At 44.1% G+C, this 19,959-nt stretch overlaps 1 protein-coding gene across 1 annotated transcript; it reads right to left on the bottom strand.

The window, feature by feature from the left end:
- Positions 1 to 1,980: 1,980 nt before the first annotated feature.
- Positions 1,981 to 12,664, bottom strand: C14H17orf78 (chromosome 14 C17orf78 homolog). The gene is made up of 7 exons (XM_047756803.1): positions 12,607 to 12,664; positions 10,832 to 10,918; positions 9,919 to 10,152; positions 6,397 to 6,549; positions 5,309 to 5,427; positions 4,450 to 4,584; positions 1,981 to 2,080 (listed from the first exon to the last, which is right to left on the bottom strand). The coding sequence occupies exons 1-7, from the start codon at positions 12,662 to 12,664 to the stop codon at positions 2,003 to 2,005; spliced, it is 864 nt and encodes a 287-aa protein (XP_047612759.1). The 3' UTR covers positions 1,981 to 2,002.
- Positions 12,665 to 19,959: the final 7,295 nt, after the last annotated feature.

Here is a 19,959-nt window from a genome sequence, read left to right as displayed (position 1 = left end):
GCAATGCCAGATCCAAGCCATGTCTGTGACCTACAGCACAGCTCACAGCAACGCCAGATCCTTAACCCACTGAGTGCGGCCAGGGATCAAACCCTCAACCTCATGGTTCCTAGTTGGATTCATTTCTGCTGCACCACGATGGGAACTCCAACTTAAGCCATTTCTTAGCTTAGATAGGGGAGAGGAGGGAAACACAGCTAAGAAGTACAATAAAATGTTGCACTGAGTATTTAAAAAAAAAAAACAGGATCAGCTGTTTCATTTTCTCACCAAACTTTTTTTTTTTTTCCTTTTTAGGGCTGCACCTGCGGCATATGGAGGTTCCCAAGCTAGGGGTCTAATTAGAGCTACAGCTGCCAGCCTACACCATAGCCACAGCAACTTGGGATCTGAGCTGCACCTGAGACCTATAGCACAGTTCACTGCAACGCCAGATCCTTAACTACTGAGTGAGGCCAGGGATGGAACCCGCCACCTCATGGTTCCTAGTCAGTTTCATTTCAAATTCTTATTTAAGTAGGTCAGACTGGAGTCACAGCCATGCCTCTGTGAGAAAAGAGTGTCAAATCGTGTTGTTCTGGAATCCTTGTTCAGAATGTATGCAGCTCACCATTATGGTAGGATGTAATCGAGGAATTCTGGGTTATCAGGAAGCCTTTGGAGTACCCATCGTGGCTCAGTGGTTAACGAATCCGACTAGGAACTGTGAGGTTCGGGTTCGATCCCTGGCCTTGTTCAGTGGGTTAAGGATCCGGCGTTGCTGTGAGCTGTGGTGTAGGTTGCAGACGGGGCTTGGATCCCATGTTGCTGTGGCTGTGGCGTAGGCTGGCAGCTACAGCTCTGATTTGACCCCTTGCCTGGGAACCTCCCTATGCCGTGGGTGTGGCCCTAAAAAGACAAAAACAAAAAACAAATAGAAACAACCTAAATGTCCATTGAGAGATGATTGGATTAGGAAGATGTGGTATATATACACAATGGAATACTACTCAGCCATAAAAAGAATGACATAATGCCATTTGCAGCAACATGGATGGAACTAGAGAATCTCACACTGAGTGAAATGAGTCAGAAAGACTAAGACAAATACCATATGATATCACATAACTGGAATCTAATATCCAGCACAAATGAACATCTCCACAGAAAAGAAAATCATAGACTTGGAGAAAAGACTTGTGGCTGCCTGATGGGAGTGGGAGGGATTGGGAGCTTGGGGTTATCAGATATAATTTAGAATAGATTTACAGGGAGATCCTGCTGAGTAGCATTGAGAACTATGTCTAGATACTCATATTGCAACAGAACAAAGGGTGGGGAAAAAATGTACACATGTAAAAATAACTTGATTTAAAAAAAACAAAAAAAAAGCAAAAAAAAGGAAGCCTTGGCTGGATCCTGTTTGTATGCGGTCCCTAAGCCCTTTGAGGATGTCATGGGGAAGACTTCTGGAATGCTTGGGCTCTCGTGCCCGCACCAGTGTGTGGACAGCTGCATGCAGGGGCAGAGGCTAAGTCAAAAACCATCAGCCCGGGGAAACCCGCTTGGCAAGTTGAGATCCAGTCACATAAGGTCAGCATCCAGGACAACTGAGGGCATAGGGGGATGGGCCACACTCATGGCTGCTTTGCTCCATTCCTTGGAGGCTGTTTAAACCTTTTGTGCAAGAGAGCAACAGGCCCATTCATAGGGCTTGGAGGGAAGTCTTTTTGTTTTCACTGGAAGGGATGAAAGAGTATCCATTTTTGATGGGAGGGGGCTGCATGGGGCTGGGGGAACCTAGTGAATTTCAGCAGCTGGTTGCTAAGTCAGGGCAGTGGCCTGAGGAGGACTCCTGACTGTAAGCCCAGGCTCCCCCTTCGCTGACCTGGCATCACTGTCTGACTGTAATGTCCCTGCTGAAGATACGAGTGTCCAGTTGGCAAGAATGTGCCCATGTGGATTAGCAGTAGGGAGCAGACCATAGGATCCTTACTCTGTGTGCGAGGCAGCGCAGCACTTTTCAGAAGTATGTCTGGTGGACCACAGTGGTCTCTGCAGCTCTCCTGGGGCTTGATGAGTTGGGAACATCTTGTCCAACCTAGAGATTGAAAGGAAATATGAAAGATAAAGAGGTGCCAATGAATATTTCCTCATGTACCAACTAAGAGATAGTTTAGTACAAAACCCCACGTAATTCCAAGTACACATCATTTTGCCTCTTTGTTACCCATTAATTCCAGGAAAAGTTACTGTGCTTACACTGAGAAAGTAGCAGCAAGGTGCACCTATGGAACCTATAGCCTCCTAGCAGACAGCCCAGCCACCTCTTGCTTGACCAATTTTCCTCGAATAGAAAGGGCCCAGGGGAGTTCCCATTGTGACGCAGCAGAGATGAATCCGACTAGAAACCATGAGGTTGTGGGTTCGATCCCTGGCCTTGCTCAGTGGGTTAAGGATCTGGCATTGCCGTGAGCTGTGGTGTAGGTCAAAGACGTGTCTCAGATGTGGCATTGCTGTGGCTGTGGCAGAAGCCGGCAGCTGTAGCTTCTGATTGGACCCCTAGCCTGGGAACCTCCATATGCCACAGGTGCGGCTCTGAAGACAACAGACAAAAGACACACAAAAAAAGAAAAAAATAAAGGGCCCTGGATGTGCAGTGACTTTGTATCCCAGCTTCACAGGGATTCTGCTTCATTCCTAGAATCAGGCTCAAACAATCTCACTCTCTTTGAAAAGGGGCAGAGTCTGGGTCGCTGTGGAGCAAAAGAAAAGAAATTTTTTTGGCCTTGCCTGTGGCATGCAGAAATTCCCAGGCCGGGGATCAAACCTATGCCACAGCAGCTACCCAGGCCACTGTAGTGATAATGCCAGATCCTTAACCCGCTGAACCACAAGGGAATTCTGAGCAGATATTTTTAATTAATCCCATTCTACTCTCATTACACCTGACTCCATGCCCCATCTGATTTTGTATGCACTTTCTAAACACTTCACTGACCGTTTAGAAAGTGCTATGAGCAAAGACTGTCAACCTCTTGAAGGCAGGGAACTTGAGGGCTTTCAGTGAAAATTTGTAGAAGAGATGAATAAGTCTGTAAATTCAGCTAAGGAATTAAAAAGCCTGGATTTTATTTATTTTTCTACTAGCTGTGTGACCATGGGAAAGTCACATAACCTCTCTGAGCCTTAGCTTAAATTTCAATAAAATGTAGATACCTGTCCTCGCTCCCTCCTAGGGCTTTTGTGAGGCCAAAGTAAGGCAATGTGCATAAAATCGCTTATTTTTTAATTACTTCCTTTATCATTTAGTACCTTATTTTGTTCATGGGAGAAATTCAGTCAGAGTTGCCATTACATGATTACTTCTAATTTGGAACTAGACTTTTGAGTCCCCTTTAGGCCTGTTTCTTTCAGTGTTCAGTAGAAATGGTAATGTAGATTAAAAATACACCAAATTATAGAATTATACTAATTTATATCATCTCATCATCTGCTATTAGCCAAAACAGGATTATAGAAAATATTACCCTAGACCAGAGATGACAGATAAGTGGGCATTGGGTACCTGAAGCCATGCTTGGGTGGAAAGAGAGCCATGCTTGAGTTATAATTTTCATATAACACTCTATAAGTTTAAGGTATACAAAACGTGTTGACTTGATATATTTATAAATTGCAACATGATTACCATAGTAGCTTTAGCTAACACCTCATCGTGTCACATAATTATCATTTCTTTTTTGTGGTGAGAATGTATAAGATCTAGTGTCTTAGCAGTTTTGAAGTATATAATTCAGTACTGTCACTATAATCACTATGCTGTGCGTGAAACCTCCAGGACATACTCATCCAGTTGCACTCTGCTTGCTTATTGATAGGTGGGGATGACCTGGAACTAAAACAGTGGCAACGTGTGTCCCATTCTGGATTAGATAAATCTTAGAGATCCATTCTCAGTGCTGTAATTCCATATATGTGGCCACCTTCTTTTGTTTAAAAAGTATATGGGGGAGTTCCCTGGTGGCTTAGTGGGTTATGGATCCAGTATTGTTACTGCTGTGGCTCACATTGCTGCTGTGGTGTCGGTTCAATCCCTGGCCCAGGAACTTCCATGTGCTGTGGGAAAAAAAAAAACCACACAACTGGATACAAGGTTTCATGGGTACTGAGCTTTAGCTTCATTAATTTCATAGTAAATCCACCTCTACTTAGGGAGCTTGTTAAAAAGCTTAAAAATGAGGTTCCTGGCCCCAGTTTAGCTATTTTGATTCATTATATCTGAGGCCAAGAAATGGGCATTTTCAATAATATAGTAGCCCTGCTGATGTTAAGAAAACAGTAATACGAATGCTTGCCTAGTTCCCAACACATAAAAAAATTACCCACATATGCTTCATAACTAAAGCAGCTCCCTGTCTCCCAGGACTTATATATCAGCCCCATTTTCTCCAGGCAAATGACCATAACCATACAGAGAATACTTTCCTTCTTGGGCTGAGAGTCAGGCTGGGCTTCAGCTTCCCCAGGTTGCTGGCCTGCCTTCTTTTGCCTTCTCCACAACCGATGGCATCTGCATTGCTCTCTGACTCTTAGGCATTGAGTCTGATGGGAGAAAATGACAACTATCACCTTCAGGTGGCCAGTATGCATCTGATTATCTCCCAAACCTCACATCAGGCCATTTAAAGAAAATCATCTCTTCTAACAAAAAAGAAAATATTGCCTCTATCCTCCCTAGAGAATGTCCAGGTGCAGCAGAGGAAAGGAACTTGTCTTTAGCAAGCATCTTCTATGTGCCAGGAGCATCTCAATTAAGTTTTATAACCACTGTGAGAGGCAAATTATCATTAGTCTCATTTTGTAATTCCTTTTTTTTTTTTTGGTCTTTTTTGCCTTTTTCTAGGGCTGCTGCCGCAGCATATGGAGGTTCCCAGGCTAGGGGTCGAATCGGAGCTGTAGCCGCCGGCCTACACCAGAGCCACAGCAACACGGGATCCAAGCCGCATCTGCAACCTACACCACAGCTCATGGCAACGCCGGATCCTTAACCCACTGAGAAAGGCCAGGGATCGAATCCACAACCTCGTGGTTCCTAGTCGGATTCATTAACCACTGAGCCATGACGGAAACTCCTAGTCTCATTTTAAAGATGAAGCAACTGAGGTTGGAGAAGGCAAGCAGCTTTCTGAAAGCCATTCAGCTAGCGGGGGTTGAGTGGCAGGTGTGTCCAAAGTCTGTGCTTTTTCTCATTATGCCACCCTGCCTCTGGGATAGAAGGGGGTCTTTATAGATCAAGTCGAAGGATCCAGGACATCAGCAAACTTACAGGGCACGGGACTTCAAAAATGACAAACACTGTAATGGCGATTCCGCCTAACAGCAGGATGATAGCAATCAGAAATTTGACCAGGATGCTCCATTTCTGTCTCTTCTTTAGGTCCTCATCTGGGTCTAAAAGGAGAGAGGGTAGAAGAGGGAGAAGAGAGCATTTGAGAGAGGGAAGCGTTCAACCCTTTGATTTGAAGGTCTCCTGGTTCCTATAGGGGCCCAGCTTGATTCAGAGGCAGAGGCTGAATTTCCAATTCAGACTCAGTCCAGGAATGGGATAGGTATCATGGACTCTGCTCGAGTCTCCTTTGCAGTTTCTTCCCAGTGAATCATGTTTACTGGGATTTGGGATTTTTCCATGATCCAGTAGGACTGATTCCTGCACTGCTTTCAGGGGAAGAAAAGTTACACAAGGGAGTCCATCACCAGCAGCCCCCTCAGGGTCTCTGTCCTTGTGCTCCGACACACATACTTTCCTGTGCTCCTCTCGGCTTTGGTGGGACGTAGGTGGAACAGAGGTGGATTGGCATTGCTTTGGGATCACAAGTCAAATTTGGGGACAAATGGTTCATATGCATCTTGTTATTACTAATCTCATATTTACTTTTCTCCTGTTGGAACTGGGATATAACCCAAGTGGACTCTTACAGAATTGGAATCCTGGCCAATTTAGGGAGGGCTGTTTGTAAAAACAATGCAGATGAAAAACATGCTTCTTGGTCATTGTCATCACTGTAATGATTGCTTAGAGTTTAAATGTCATGTAACTATTTACACAATGGCTGGAATTACCTACCACACCGATATGATTTATCATGTCCGCAGATCAGGCTATCAGGTGAGCTCACGTGTGGGGAGGTGAAGGATTATTAATAGTGTCAAAAACTACAATTCTGGGGCCTACTTTATAGAGAAGCTGATTTTTTTTTTTTTTTTTTCCCATAGAAAGGGAGTGATTTTCTAATGCAAACTGTGTGTAACTTCTCAACCCCAACCTCCCGGAGAATTCTTGGAGATCCAGACTAATGTTGGGGCTAAAAATACTTTTTTTTCCCCATTCTTGTCATATCTCTAATTTTTCTGTACCTTGTTTCAAGGGGGTAGAAAAATCATCAGTACTCGTAGTCTTCTCTCTTTCTTTATTCCCAGGAGTTATGGAGGGGGTCGTGGCAGGAAAAGTCTCTGACGAGGCCCCCATCACTGGATAGGCTTTACACTGGGAGATCCCTGGTAAGAAAGCTGTAAAACAAGTAAGAAACAATGAAAGACAACTGAGAAAACTTTATTCTGCCTTTGAATTCACCCGACAAAACCCTGTCTCTACCTAGCTGATGGTAGATGTTTAATTGTGGCCCCATTGATCTGTCCATAGGTTTAAGGTGTGTGTGGTAATAATGCCTAAGAATAAATGATAGAGATAGTAGTAAAAGATATGGATTAAATCCCCGTGGGGCCTTTGACTAAGTAGGATCAGAGCGAAGGAGCAGACCACATTGTGTGTGCCTATCACTCGTAAGGCCGTAATAATAGTAAGGATGGAGGGCGTGACACTGTTGATACTTTGCTTCTTTAAAAAAGATGGCTCCAAAGTCCAAGGAAGAATGTCAAGGAGAGTAATTCACCTCCGTGACTGAGGCACGTCTGTCTAGTGGAGTCTCCGTCAGCAATTTTGAGAAAGGAGCTGGAAGAAGGGGAGACCACCCAGCTTCCCACAGCCCTCAATTTCACTCTTTCAGCAAATATTTGTTTCTTTTTCTTTTTCTTTTTCTTTTTATGGCCATACCTGCGGCATATGGAAGTTCCTAGGCTAAGGTTTGAATCAGAGCTGTAGCTGCTGGCCACAGCCACAGCCACAGCTGCACCAGATCCAAGCCGTGACTGCGACCCAGACCACAGCTCATGGCAATGCTGGACTCCTAACCCACTGAGCGAGGCCAGGGATCGAACCTCCGTCCTCATGGATACTAGTTGGTTTCTTAACCTGTTGAGCCACAACAGGAACTCCCAGCAAATATTTCAAAATGAATACATAGTATGTGCCAGGGGCTGTTTCTGTACTTTGGCTTTAACAGCCGGATACATTCTAGCATGGGAACAGGGTCGAGGGGGGCGGAGGGACACTGTCTGTAGTTGGGAACTGACTTCGCTTGTGTCCATAATTGATCTAATCCAATTCAGACAGGGGTTTCTATTCCATTTCAAATGGTCTCCTCTCACACTTATTAAATTAAGGTCTGTACATCTGACTTACCTTTTCTCAATTACCCTCCCAGGTCTTAAACCCACGTGAAAATGACAGTTTTTTCCTTTAGAGGCCAATGGCCGCAGTACCAGGTACTGTACATGAATTACAGGGAAGTAGTCCCTGATTTGTTTAATCAGAAAGACAGTGTTGGCGACGACAGGCAGAGACAAAGAGCCAACAAGCTGAAAGGAAAAGGAAGGAGACTCCGAAGTATCTTCGGCATAGTGCCAGTCAGTTCTCTGAAGTGCTAACATAGGTGTTTCTGGGTCAGATGCAATGAAGATAAACAAATCTCACTTTGGACAAGTAACGTAAGTTCTCCCAGCTCTGGTTTCCTTATCTGCAGGATAGTTATAATAAAATAAGTGTTGGTCTGCCTGTTTCACAAGGGTGATATGCGGATTAGAAACAGAAATGAGAAAGCAGGTGTGAAAACACTTTGCAAACTGAGTGATACTGGTTTTGAAAGAGGAGGCAAAACCTAGAGATCCTCTATGTAGAGTGGTGCTCCCTAGCCTCTGGGATAAGGATATTTCAAGGCCGAAAGTCTTCCCACCTCCTGGGAGCCACTCTTTCAAAGGCTACTCTATAGGCTTCCTCTGTCCGTGTATTTCCAGTTCTGTCCAGCTTCTAACTTAATGTCCATCCCTGTTGTTACCTCATCCCTTTTACTTCTCATCTGCTAGGTAACTGAGCACTGGGGTGGAGCACATTTGTAAATGCAAGTGCTCCATTCCCAGTGATGGTGGCTTTGCAATATAAGCCTTTCTTTGCCTGAGGATATTTGAGCAAGAATGCACCACCTTAAGGAGAGCTCCAAAAATCCAAGCTTATGAAATGGATAATTTAGGAGATGATACTTTGCCTTATTCACAAAATAATTTATTTTTTTATTTTTATGGCTGGCCCTGCAGCATAGGGAAGTTCCCAGGCTAGGGGTTGAATCAGAGCTATAGCTGCTGGCCTACACCACAGCCACAGCAAAGCAGGATCCAAGCCATGCCTGCAACCTATACCACAGCTCATGGCAACGCTGGATCTTTAACCCACTGAGTGAGGCCAGGGATCAAACCCTTGTCCTCATGGATACTAGTCGGGTTTGTTACCACTGAGCCACAACAGGAACTCCCAAAACAATTTTATTTTAAATAAAATAGATAGGGAACATTAGGTGCATTATATTTAAATGGAAATATCCTTTAGCAATTATCTGTAATAATACCAGCAGGTCGAAAGGGCTATTTGAGAGGCCTTACATACTGCTGTTAGGCTGACATATGTAGAAATTAGACCATCTAGAGTTCCTCTTGTGGCTCAGTGGAAACAAATGTGACTATTAGCCATGAGGACACAGGTTCAATCCCTGGCCTCACTCAGCGGGTTAAGGATCTGGCATTGCCGTGAGCTGTGGTGTAGGTCACAGACGAGGCTTGGATCTGGTGGCTGTGGTGTAGGCCAGCAGCTACAGCTCCGATTCGACCCCTAGCCTGGGAACCTCCACATGCCGTGGGTGCGGCCCTAAAAAGACAAAAAAAAAAAAAAAGAAGAAGAAACCTGAGAAATTAGACCATCTAGTCAATGTCCATCCCTGTTGTCAGCTCATCCCTTTTACTTTTCATCTGCGAGGTGACTGAGGACTGGGGTGGAGCACGTTTCTCTAGTGCTCAGTTTTCATAGATTTGTAGCTATGGAAACTGAGCACTGGAGAAATTGACTTGCCAAAGATAATAATATCAGAACAAACACTTGTTTGATGGTATTTCTCCTGTATCCCACAGTTTCACGTCGGGTAAACAGACCATAGGAATCAGTTCATCCTAATCAAATTCCAAAGAGCCTAATCCATATACTAAAATGACATTTAAAATTTTTACACTTATATGTGGAATCTAAGAAAAAGATACAAATGAACTTATCTGCAGAACAGAGGACTCAAAGACTTTGGAAACAAACTTATGGTTACCAAAGGGGACAGGCGTTGGGGAGGGATGGACTGGGGTTTTGGGGCTGGCATATGCACATTGAGGTAAATGCAGTCATTGGCCAATGGGGACCTGCTGTGCAGCCCAGGGAACTCTATCCAATATTCTGTGATCATCTATATGGGAAAAGAATCTGAAAAAGAATGGATGTATGTATATGTATAACTTTGTATGTATATGAAACACTTTGTTATATAGCAGAAATTATCACTACATTTTAAATAAGCTGTACTTCAATAAAACCTTAAAAATTTTATGTAGATTCGCTTAAGGAGAGGCTGATCCATTTCCGTGAGGCTTTAGCTGCTGCTAAGCTCCACCTGCCTCCGAGGAGGTCAACCGAAAGTCATTGCCTACCTCCATCTCATTTTCCAATCTCACCTTTGCCTATTACAAGGGATCCAGTCTGGAGCTTGGATGTGGGGGTTAGGTGACAGCTTGGCGAGGCAGTGCTGTTTCCATGGGGAACAGCCACGATTGTCAGGCTCTTCAGAGTATGCTTGACCTTTCGCCTTTTCTCCGAATATGCAAGGTTGATTTTGACTTTGCTCCCCGAACCAATACACTGTAGAATAGCCACCGTCTGATTTAGGATGAATGTGGACCTTTTGGCTTCTGGAAGGAGAAGAGGCAGACAGGATATTGAAGGCCATTCTTAATCTGAATGGCGCCCAGCTAACCTGCTTCCGTTCACAGCCCACTGCTGTACTTTCTTCTATTTTTCATTCATTGCTCAGCAAGTGTCTGTGGTACTAAATACACAAGCCCTGCCTTTCCTCTCTCCACCGTGGGTCCCATGGAGATGGGTGGCTGCAGTAAAGTCACCCCAGAGAAATGCTCACAGACTATTTTCTCCAGTGAAGAGGGGCTTGAGCGCTGCTTTCTCTCTCTGCGCCCCATCTCTTTGATTTGTGTAGCCACGCCTAAGGCAATAACAGTTTTTATTTTATTTTATTTTAGGGCCGCACCTGCAGCATATGGAGGTTCCAATTGGAGCTACAGCTGCTGGCCTACACCAAAGCTCAAGGCTACGCCAGATCCTTAACCCACTGAGGGAGGCCAGGGATTGAGCCCCCAACCTCATGTTCCTAGTCGGATTCCTTTCCACTGTGCCATGACGGGAACTCCAACAGTTAATTTTAAAATGGGTTTCCAGAAGGGCTCTCACGGGGATACACATCTTTAAAATCGGATATTTGAAATCTTGACTTGGCATAGGGGAGGGAAGCATTTTCTAAAGGCAAAAGTGTTCTGGAATGGGAAAGCGATTGTTCAGGAAGGGCCGATTCCCTACCTCGCATTAGCACATCTCTGATGCTTCTCACATCCTTTGGGAAGAGACTAGGCAGGGGTTCTACTTGGCAGCTGCTATCTCTGAGTTCTGGAAGAAAAGAGAAAAGGTCAGGATTTACTGGGTACTTCCTCTTTAAAATTCTGGGCACTGGAGAGGGAGATACAAAAGAATGCAGTTCCTTCCCATAAAATTTGCAATAAGGGAGATCAAAGGCTCCCCTCGAGAGACTTTAAGATGTATGCAAGTGGAAGTTAGCATAGTATAAAGAAATCTTGGTACCAGTCTATTATCCTTAGGAAAAAGTAAACGAGTTAACTATAGTTAACCAACCTATTCCTTCAAGCACTGCTTATTATCTCTCCTTTCTGTTCTGTCCACCTTCTTGCATTAAAACTTTTGAAAGTTTATTAAATGTAACATTGGACAAAGTTTCCATGGGACCATGGGTCATAGTTATTTATGCTGCTTGGCACATAATTCGCAGGGTGTTGTGAGTTTTCTTTGTTCAATTTTTTTACTGATGTACCTCATGCCGTTTGACCTCAACTCTGGTGAGCCAATTTTAGAGATGAACTGTTTAGGACACTTTGAGAAATCATGTTTTATTTTTTTAATTTAAAAAAATTTGGGGGAGTTCCCGTCATGGCGCAGCGGTTGACGAATTTGACTAGGAACCATGAGGTTGCGGGTTCTATCCCTGGCCTTGCTCAGTAGGTGAAGGATCCGGCGTTGCCGTGAGCTGTAGTGTAGGTTGCAAACAAGGCTCAGATTCCACGTTGCTGTGGCTCTGGCGTGGGTTGGCAGCAACAGCTCTGATTTGACCCCTAGCCTGGGAACCTCCATATGCCACGGGAGCGGCCGTAGAAAAGGCAAAAAGACAAAAAAAAATTTTTTTTTTTCTTTTTAGGGCTGTGCCTATGGCATATGGAAGTTCCTGGACTAGGGATCTAACCCAGGCTACAGTTGCTGGCCTACATCACAGCCACAGCAACATGCAATCTGAGCTGTGTCTGCCATTGACACCGCCCGCTCACATCAACACCAGAACCTTAATCCACTGGATGAGGCCAGGAATCGAATCCACATCCCCATGGATATTAGTTGGGTTCCTCACCGCTGAGCCACATTGAGAACTAGAAACCATGTTTTCAATAAGCAGGTATCAAAAAGCAGCAAATGGTGCCATTCCACCCTCACCTTGCCCTTTTCCTCAGCCCTCCCCACCCAAGAGCATCCCCATCTACTTGAATTTTTTTGTTTGGTTGGTGGTTTTTGGCCACACTCCAGGCATCTGGAAATTCTAGGGCCAGGGATCAAAACCGCACCACAGCAGCAACCCCAGCTGCAGCGCCACCTTAACCTATGGTGCCACAAGGGAACTCCCCCATCTATCTGAATGTAACACCTTAAAAAAGGAAGACAGTATCTTATGAGGGGTTGTGAATTTGGGAGTCGTAGGTGATGACAGTACTGAAACTGTGATAGCACCTTCAGGCAAGAAAGCTATCCAACAGTGAAAGGAATTCCAATATTAGTTACATGAACAAAACAAGAATGCATCACATCCCCTGAAGACTTCTCACCATGTAATAGACATCTATCTGTGTGGGTTGAGTAAGTTGCCATCCTGCTTAAGGGCAAGAGAATACGTAGGGTGACTGAAAAGCATCACCTGCTGAGATTCAGCTCTATCTCTGTCTGGTGACATAGACGCCCAAACACTTTCTAGACCTCTCTTCGTATTTCCCAAGACACTAGGCTAGAGAAGTACTTACCTTTCTTGTGAGCATCATAGGATGTAATGATGAGGCTGAAAACCAAGATGGTATCCATGTTAACTTGAGCACATCCTCCTTGCAGAGACGGAATGCTGCTGATCTGTCTAAGCCACTTATTGCCTCGTCTCTAAATACTTTCACTTCCCTGGAACCAAGTTTGACCCTGGGAGAGTCTGGTTCCACCCTGATTCCTTGGCTACCTTTCCTGACAACCCAGGAACAGAGCTTATTGGAGAGAGGACCAAGTTGTCTCGTTAATGATTGATTCAGAAGATCTTCACCTGACCTCCGTGCGGGTGCCGGCAGAAGGAGCTGCAATTACCTAGAGGTTTCCCTAGAAGAAAGGGCATAAACACCCAGTGATATGCTTTATACTACTCGCAGACAGACATTTGCATGCATGCTCACTGACCCAGGCACATTGGTTTCTGCACCAACATAAAGCGATGGGGAGATTTCTAATAAGGAAAGGGATTTCTGGACTAGAGCAGGAAACGAGAACTTAAGGTGTCAAGTGGGTTCCACTAGAGAGGGCTCTGGACTAGGGATCAACAGAACTGGCTTCTAGTGTAGGCCCTGTTACTAACTGTGTCACGGTGTGAAAATTGCCTGACTTCTCCGGATCTCAGTTTTTTTTTATTTTTTTTAATCTAATTTTATTTATTTTTGTCTTTTTGCTATTTCTTGGGCCGCTCCCGCGGCATATGGAGGTTCCCAGGCTAGGGGTCCAACCTACACCACAGCTCAAGGCAACGCCAGATCGTTAACCCACTGAGCAAGGGCAGGGATCAAACGCGCAACCTCATTGTTCCTAGTCAGATTCGTTAACCACTGCGCCACGACGGGAACTCCTTTTTTAAATTTTTATTTATATTTATTTTTTGATTGTTTTTTGTGTTTTTTGTTTTGCGGATCTCAGTTTTTTCCTCTCTATAAATGGGGGGTTCTAACCCAGTGATCTCTAGAATTCATTCGCCGCCTTGCACATGAACTTGAGCTTAGCATAGACATCTCTGCTTAGTTTTGCACATTTTCACACTGATGAATAGTGTTGTGAGTGTAAGTTGACCACATTCCTGTAACTGTTGGTCTAAGAGGTGGTGAGACATCTAAGCGCATGGAGTGAGTGACACTGTCTGGAGTTTGGAAGGCTTTCCCAGACAGATAGCTGTTGGAGACCATTGTTCTAAAATTGTCTCTTGGGAGTTCCCATCGTGGCTCAGCTCTATCTCTATCGGTTAATGAATCCGACTAGGAACCATGAGGTTGCAGGTTCGATCCCTGGCCTTGCTCAGTGGGTTGAGGATCTGGCATTACCATGAGATGTGGTGTAGGTTGCAGATGCGGCTCGGATCCTGCGTTCCTATGGCTCTGGCATAGGCCAGTGGCTACAGCTCCAATTAGACCCCTAGCCTGGGAACCTCCATGTGCCTCGGGAGCAGCCCAAGAAATGGCAAAAAAGACAAAAAAAAAATTTGTCTCTTGTAGTAAAAATTGTCTCATGTAATGCTCTGGAGATGTTGTGACAGCATATCTAGGTGGCTCATAAAGCAGAAATAAAGATCTACTCAGACCCAAGTCCAGAGCCCTACCATCTCTCTACCCACTGTCAGTGTACTCCATTGGGGCCCATATAGGAGCTCTGATGGATAATGATGTAAAGAGAGCTTGATTCAAGGGACTTTCTGTGAGGGAGTTCATGAGATCTGAGTCAAATCATAATTTAAATACTGCCTCGTTTCCTAACATTTTAATTCAGGTTGGACTCTGGCTAAATTGAACATCAGGGGAAATCTTGGTGGGAAAACAGAAAGGAAAGAGGAGTCACCAAAGGACAACATGTGGGAGCAGGAGCGGAAGTGCTGAACATCCAGATGCAATGCCTTTCACTCTTTCATTCCACAAGTCTATTGTGGGCCTACTCTGTGCCAGACTCTCCCCTAGCAGTGAGCAAGGCCACGTTTGCATTCAGGAGAAACCATGGGAAGCAGCGAGTAAACATGGTTGAAAATATAATAGAGCATTTGTATTGTAACAAATAATACACACATACATATACAAGATAATTAAAGATTCTGACTATCATTGCAAACAACATACAGGGTAATGAGGTGGAGGAGTCTTGGCAGAGAAGAGTTCTCTGAAGAGGTGACATCTGAGCAAGAAAAGCAGGCAAGTGGATGTCCTAGAAGTGAAGAAAGGGGAGTCTTTCAAGCAATGAATGTGCGGTCGGGCAGATGCTGAGAGATGTGTATAATGAGGATAGAATGTCTGCTGGATTTGACACTTTTTATTTTATTTTAATTTTTTGCTTTTTAGGGCTGCACTTGCAGCATGTGGAGGTTCCCAGGCCAGGGGTCTAATCAGAGGTACAGCTGCAGGCCCACGCCAGGGCCACAGCAACGTGGGATCCGAGCCGCATCTGGGACCTACACCACAGCTCACTGCAACGCCAGATCCTTAACCCACTGAGCAAGGCCAGGGATCAAACCTGCAACTTCGAAGTTCCTAGTCGGATTTGTTTCCGCTGTGCCACGATGGGAACTCGGGATTTGATGCTTCTGTAAAAGCTGTCCCAGTGGAGTGGTGGCAGTAGGAGGGAGATGGGAGGGAACTGAGGTGAAGGAGTGTAGATCATCCTTTTTTATTATTATTATCATTTAAAATTTTATGGCCCCACCTGCAGCACATGCAAGTTTCCAGGCCAGGGATTGTATTTGAGCCACAGCTGTGACCTACACCATAGCTGTGGTGATGCTGGATCCTTTTTTTTTTTTTTTAAGTATATGAAACAGATATTTATTACAGAACAATATTTTTAAACCATATTTTAAAAAAAAGTGTAATTCCACACACTGACAATGATTTAGTAGCATAGCAGTGCCTTAGACTGGAGAGAGAGATTCATTCTTGATGAATTTGCATGTAGTAAAATCTCATGACATTTGATTTCAAAATATATGTATGAAATGGTTTGACGTGATTAACGATTTAAAGGTGACTATAAACATTAGGTCAAGACTGGGAGAGTGATATTTAAAAAAAAAATCAGATAAATTCTTTAGCAAGCAACCATGTACCTATGTATGTTTGAAGATCAAGGGTTAAAAATCTGTTCCTGATGAATACCATTAAGCAAAGGATGTATAACATCCATTACACGTGTGTTCCAAAAACAGATGCTGGATCCTTTAACGCACTGCATCAGGCCAGGGATTGAACCTGCACCTCTGCAGTGACCCAAATTGTTGACCATTTTGCTATGGAAGGGAGCAGAGAAGTGAAGGCAGCTGGGTAGAGGGGACATCAGTGCCTCAACGTTTGATTGGTCCAGAGCATCACTGTGTCAGGTGCCTGATTGAGCAGGATAGGTGGGTAGAGAATAAAGGGACTCAGCTGCCTTTTCTGGGCTTCATAGCTTTTGCTTACTATTTCCTTACCATATTTGCAGGATTCTCTGCTCCCTTGTGGTCTCAAACACTACTAATCTATAGACACTTCCCCTGCGGTCGATCCTCTGAAAGTCTCTCTAGGTTAGTTCCCCGTTACAGTGCTGCCACCTGGGAGCAGAGGCAGGAAAGGATCTGAGGGCTACTTTCCTTCCCTGTTCCAAGGTGGCAGACGAGCTCAGTCTTCCCCAGAGAGACACTATGCTTGGACAAAGGTAAAGCAGAAGTGTTTTCTGTCTTCTTTCTTTTTTAAATTAAAGTATAGTTGATTTACAATGTTGTGTTAATTTCTGCTGTACAGCAAAGTGATTCAGTTATACACATATAGATTACTTTTCTTATTCTTTTCCATTATGGTTTATCACAGGATACTGAATATAGTTCCCTGTGCTGTACAATAGGACCTTGTTGTTTATCCATCCTATAAATATTAGTTTACATCTTCTAATCCCAAACTCCCAGTCTTTCCCTCCCCCACCCTATGTATTTTAAAGTAAACCTTTTATTATGTGTAACACAAAATGGATATACCTTTCTTTACGTCATCTCCCACTCACTGCCCACCATCAGGAGTAACCATTATTCAGATTTTTACCCCTATAAGTGAGTTTTGCCTATTTTTGAACTTTATGTAATAGGAAATACACTCTTTATGTCTGACTTTTTCTGCTCAACAGTATGTCTGTAAAATTCATCCATATTGTTTCATGTAGCAATAGTTTTTTTCATTCCCATTGCTTTAGAATATTTCACTGTGTGAATGTACAATAACTTATTTATCTCCTGCCAAGAGACACTGGGTAGTTTCCAGTTTTTGGTCATAGTGAACTGTGTTCCTGGGGCACATTTGGAACTTTCTCCAGAGTATCAATCTGGAAATAGAAGTTGGGTTATAGTGTGTGCAGGGTATGTTCAGTGTCGCTAATTAATGTCAAACTGTTTTCTAAGCAGTTGTCCCCTTTTACACTCCCATCTGCAGTATGTGAAAGATCCTGTTGTCCTGGAGGGGCCAAATTGCCTTTTCAGTGTGGTACAACCTGGGGACTGGGCAGGACCAGGCATACCCTTGCAGTGCCAGTCCTTTGGTTGGTTCTCTGACGCTCAGGCCACAGCAACTTCTGTTTACTTGCTCCCTCCAAGTAAAGGGTAAAGGATTCAGATTAGCTCGAGGTCCCTGATCACACCCTCTGTTACCCTGGGAATATTGGTAGGGTGTTGAATTTAATTACATAATCACGCTTAAATCAACTGAACATTCATAGGCTATTTTGTTCTTGTTCTGGACACTAGTGGGAAATGGAGAGGGGCACAGAGAGAAAGGGAGAAGTAATATTTTCAGTGTACCTACTTTGTTCCAAATTTTGTGTTAGAAACCTTACGTTTTGGTTATAACTTTTTATTTTTTTGCTTTTCAGGGCTGCACCCATGGCATGGCATGTGGAGGTTCCCAGGCTAGGGGTCGAATCGGAGCTGTAGCTGCTGGCCTACATGCCACAGCCACAGCAACTCGGGATCCGAGCCGCCTCTGCGACCTACACCACAGCTCACAGCAACGCTGGATCCTTAATCCCCTGAGCGAGGCCAGGGATCAAACCCGCAATGTCATGTTTCCTAGTCGGATTCGTTTCCATGGTGCCATGACGGGAACTCTTGGTTATAACATTTAATCCAAAACACAGACTTACAAGGTAGTGTCTCAGTTTTGTAGATGAGGAAACTGAGGCTCAGAGAGGGGGTCATTTGCTCACGTGTCACAGAGCTAATTCGTGACAGGATTTAAAGCCTGGTTTACTTGATTAAAGAACTCAAGCTCTTTACAGTGTAGCCCTTAGAGGAGGCAGTGTCCCTGCTGCTCTGTTGGCTTAGCTTGTCAACACAAGAACTGCGTTCTTTTCATGTCTGCTTGCTGTATTCATCCCCAGAACTATGCTAGTCAGTAGAAATGGCCATCTCATTCAGTGATTTAAACTGCATTTTCTTTTCAATCATGTTTTGGTTTCCTTTATCCTTCTTTCTTCCTTTTTGTTTTCATGAAGATGTTTGGGTAGGAGTTCCCACTGAGGCACAGTGGGTTAAAAATCCAACTGCAGCAGCTCAGGTCACTCAGGAGGTGCAGGTTTAATTCTGGCCGGGTGCAGTGGGCTAAAGGACCTGGTGTTGCTGCAGCTATGGCTTGGATTCAATTCCTGGCCCCGGAACTCCCATAATCCAGGCCGTGGTTGTGTCCTTAGGAAAAAAAAAAGTTTGGGCACATTTTGCAGCAACGTGGATGGACCTAGAGGTTATCATACTAAGATAAGTAAATGAAGCAAGTCAGAAAGAGAAAGACAAATACCATATGATATCACTTATATGTGGAACCTAAAATATGACTCAGATGAACCTATGTATGATACAGAAAGGGACTCACAGACATAGAGAACAGACTTGTGGTTGCCAAGGGGGAGGGGGAAGGGAATGGTATAGACTAGGGATTTGGGGTTGGTAGATGCAAACTATTACATTTAGAATGGATAAACAACAAAGTCCTACTGTAGAGCACAGAGAACTATATTCAGTATCCTGTGATAAACCATAATGGAAGAAGACTATGAAAAAGAATATATATATATATATATATAACTGAATTGCTTTGCTGTACAGCAGAAATCAACACAACATTGTAAATCAACTATACTTCAATTTAAAAAAAATGAGAGGAAAAAAAGAAATTTGGGCACATCAGTGCAGCAGGTCCACTGAAAAATAAGACTTATTTTGAGGAAATAGCTTTCTACCTTCTGGTCTAGTATCTTAACCAGAGGTGAGATTTAAAAAGACAGAGGCACTGTGAAATCTTCTGGTCCCAGTTATGATATGGGACCTTTTATTATTTAAAATTTTTTTTTTGCTTTTTAGGGCCACACCTGGGGCATGTGGGAGTTCCCATGCTGGGGGTTGAATTGGAGCTATAGCTGCCAGCCTACACCACAGCCACAGCAACATGGGATCCCAGCTGCATCTGCAAGCGACACTACAGCTCACAGCAATGCCGGATCCTTAACCCGCTGATTGAGGCCAGGGATTGAACCCACATCCTCGTGGATCCTGGTTGGGTTCATTAACTGCTGAGCCACAAAGGGAACTCCCGATATGGGGCCTTTTAAATCTGAAGAAATGAAAAGGATAAAAGAAAGTTGAGGAATGGCTCAGTTTTCCTTGAAAGTAAAGGTGCTACAAAAATGATTAGTGTTGGGAGTTTCCATGTGGCTCAGCAGTGATGAACCCTACTAGGATCCAAGAGGATGCAGGTTCTATCCCTGGCCTCGCTAAGTGGGTTAAGGATCCGGTATTGACATGAGGTGTGGTGTAGGTTGCAGATGCAGCTCAGATCCCAAGTTGCTATAGCTGTGGCAAAGGCCAGGGACTGCAGCTCTGATTCGATCCCTAGCCTGGGAACCTTTATATGCTGTGGGTCTGGCCCTAAAAAGCAAACAAACAAACAAACAAACAAAAAACAAAACAAACCAAAAAAACAAAAACCCAAACAAAAAAAAAAGATTAGTGTTGTATTTCATTATTTACTGTGTTTCAGATATAATAGTAGCAGTGGAGAGAGACGGGTGAGGCCAAAACATGTAGCAGGAGAAAGCTGAGTCAGTCCTGGGATGAATGGAGACACTGCAGAGGCTACAGAGGTGAGGCAGGATCTGGGAGGAAACTCACCACGGGCACTCCCATGGGCTTGCAGGAGGGTGAGGATATAAAATGTCAGAATCCCAGAGATGGGCAAGACTGAAATGAGTTATCTTGTCCATTGCCCTATTCATTTTCTTTTTTTTTTCAGGTTTTTTTTTTTTTTTTGTCTTTTTGCTATTTCTTCGGCCGCTCCCTCGGCATATGGAGATTCCCAGGCTAGGGG

Source organism: Phacochoerus africanus, chromosome 14, assembly GCF_016906955.1.
Source record: "Phacochoerus africanus isolate WHEZ1 chromosome 14, ROS_Pafr_v1, whole genome shotgun sequence".
In the NCBI taxonomy this organism is placed as follows: domain Eukaryota; kingdom Metazoa; phylum Chordata; class Mammalia; order Artiodactyla; family Suidae; genus Phacochoerus; species Phacochoerus africanus.
This window is presented reverse-complemented; position numbering and strand designations above follow the sequence as displayed.

Bases quoted from the DNA above. Each gene is read 5' to 3' on its own strand.
- C14H17orf78 (XM_047756803.1), bottom strand. From the start codon at position 12,664: ATGGATACCATCTTGGTTTTCAGCCTCATCATTACATCCTATGATGCT. The intron at 6,550-9,918 runs GTGAGATTGGAA...CTTGTTTTACAG, and splicing joins ATCCCTTGTAATAGGCAAAG to CTTTCTTACCAGGGATCTCC. The intron at 5,428-6,396 runs GTACAGAAAAAT...TTTTAGACCCAG, and splicing joins TTCTACCCCCTTGAAACAAG to ATGAGGACCTAAAGAAGAGA.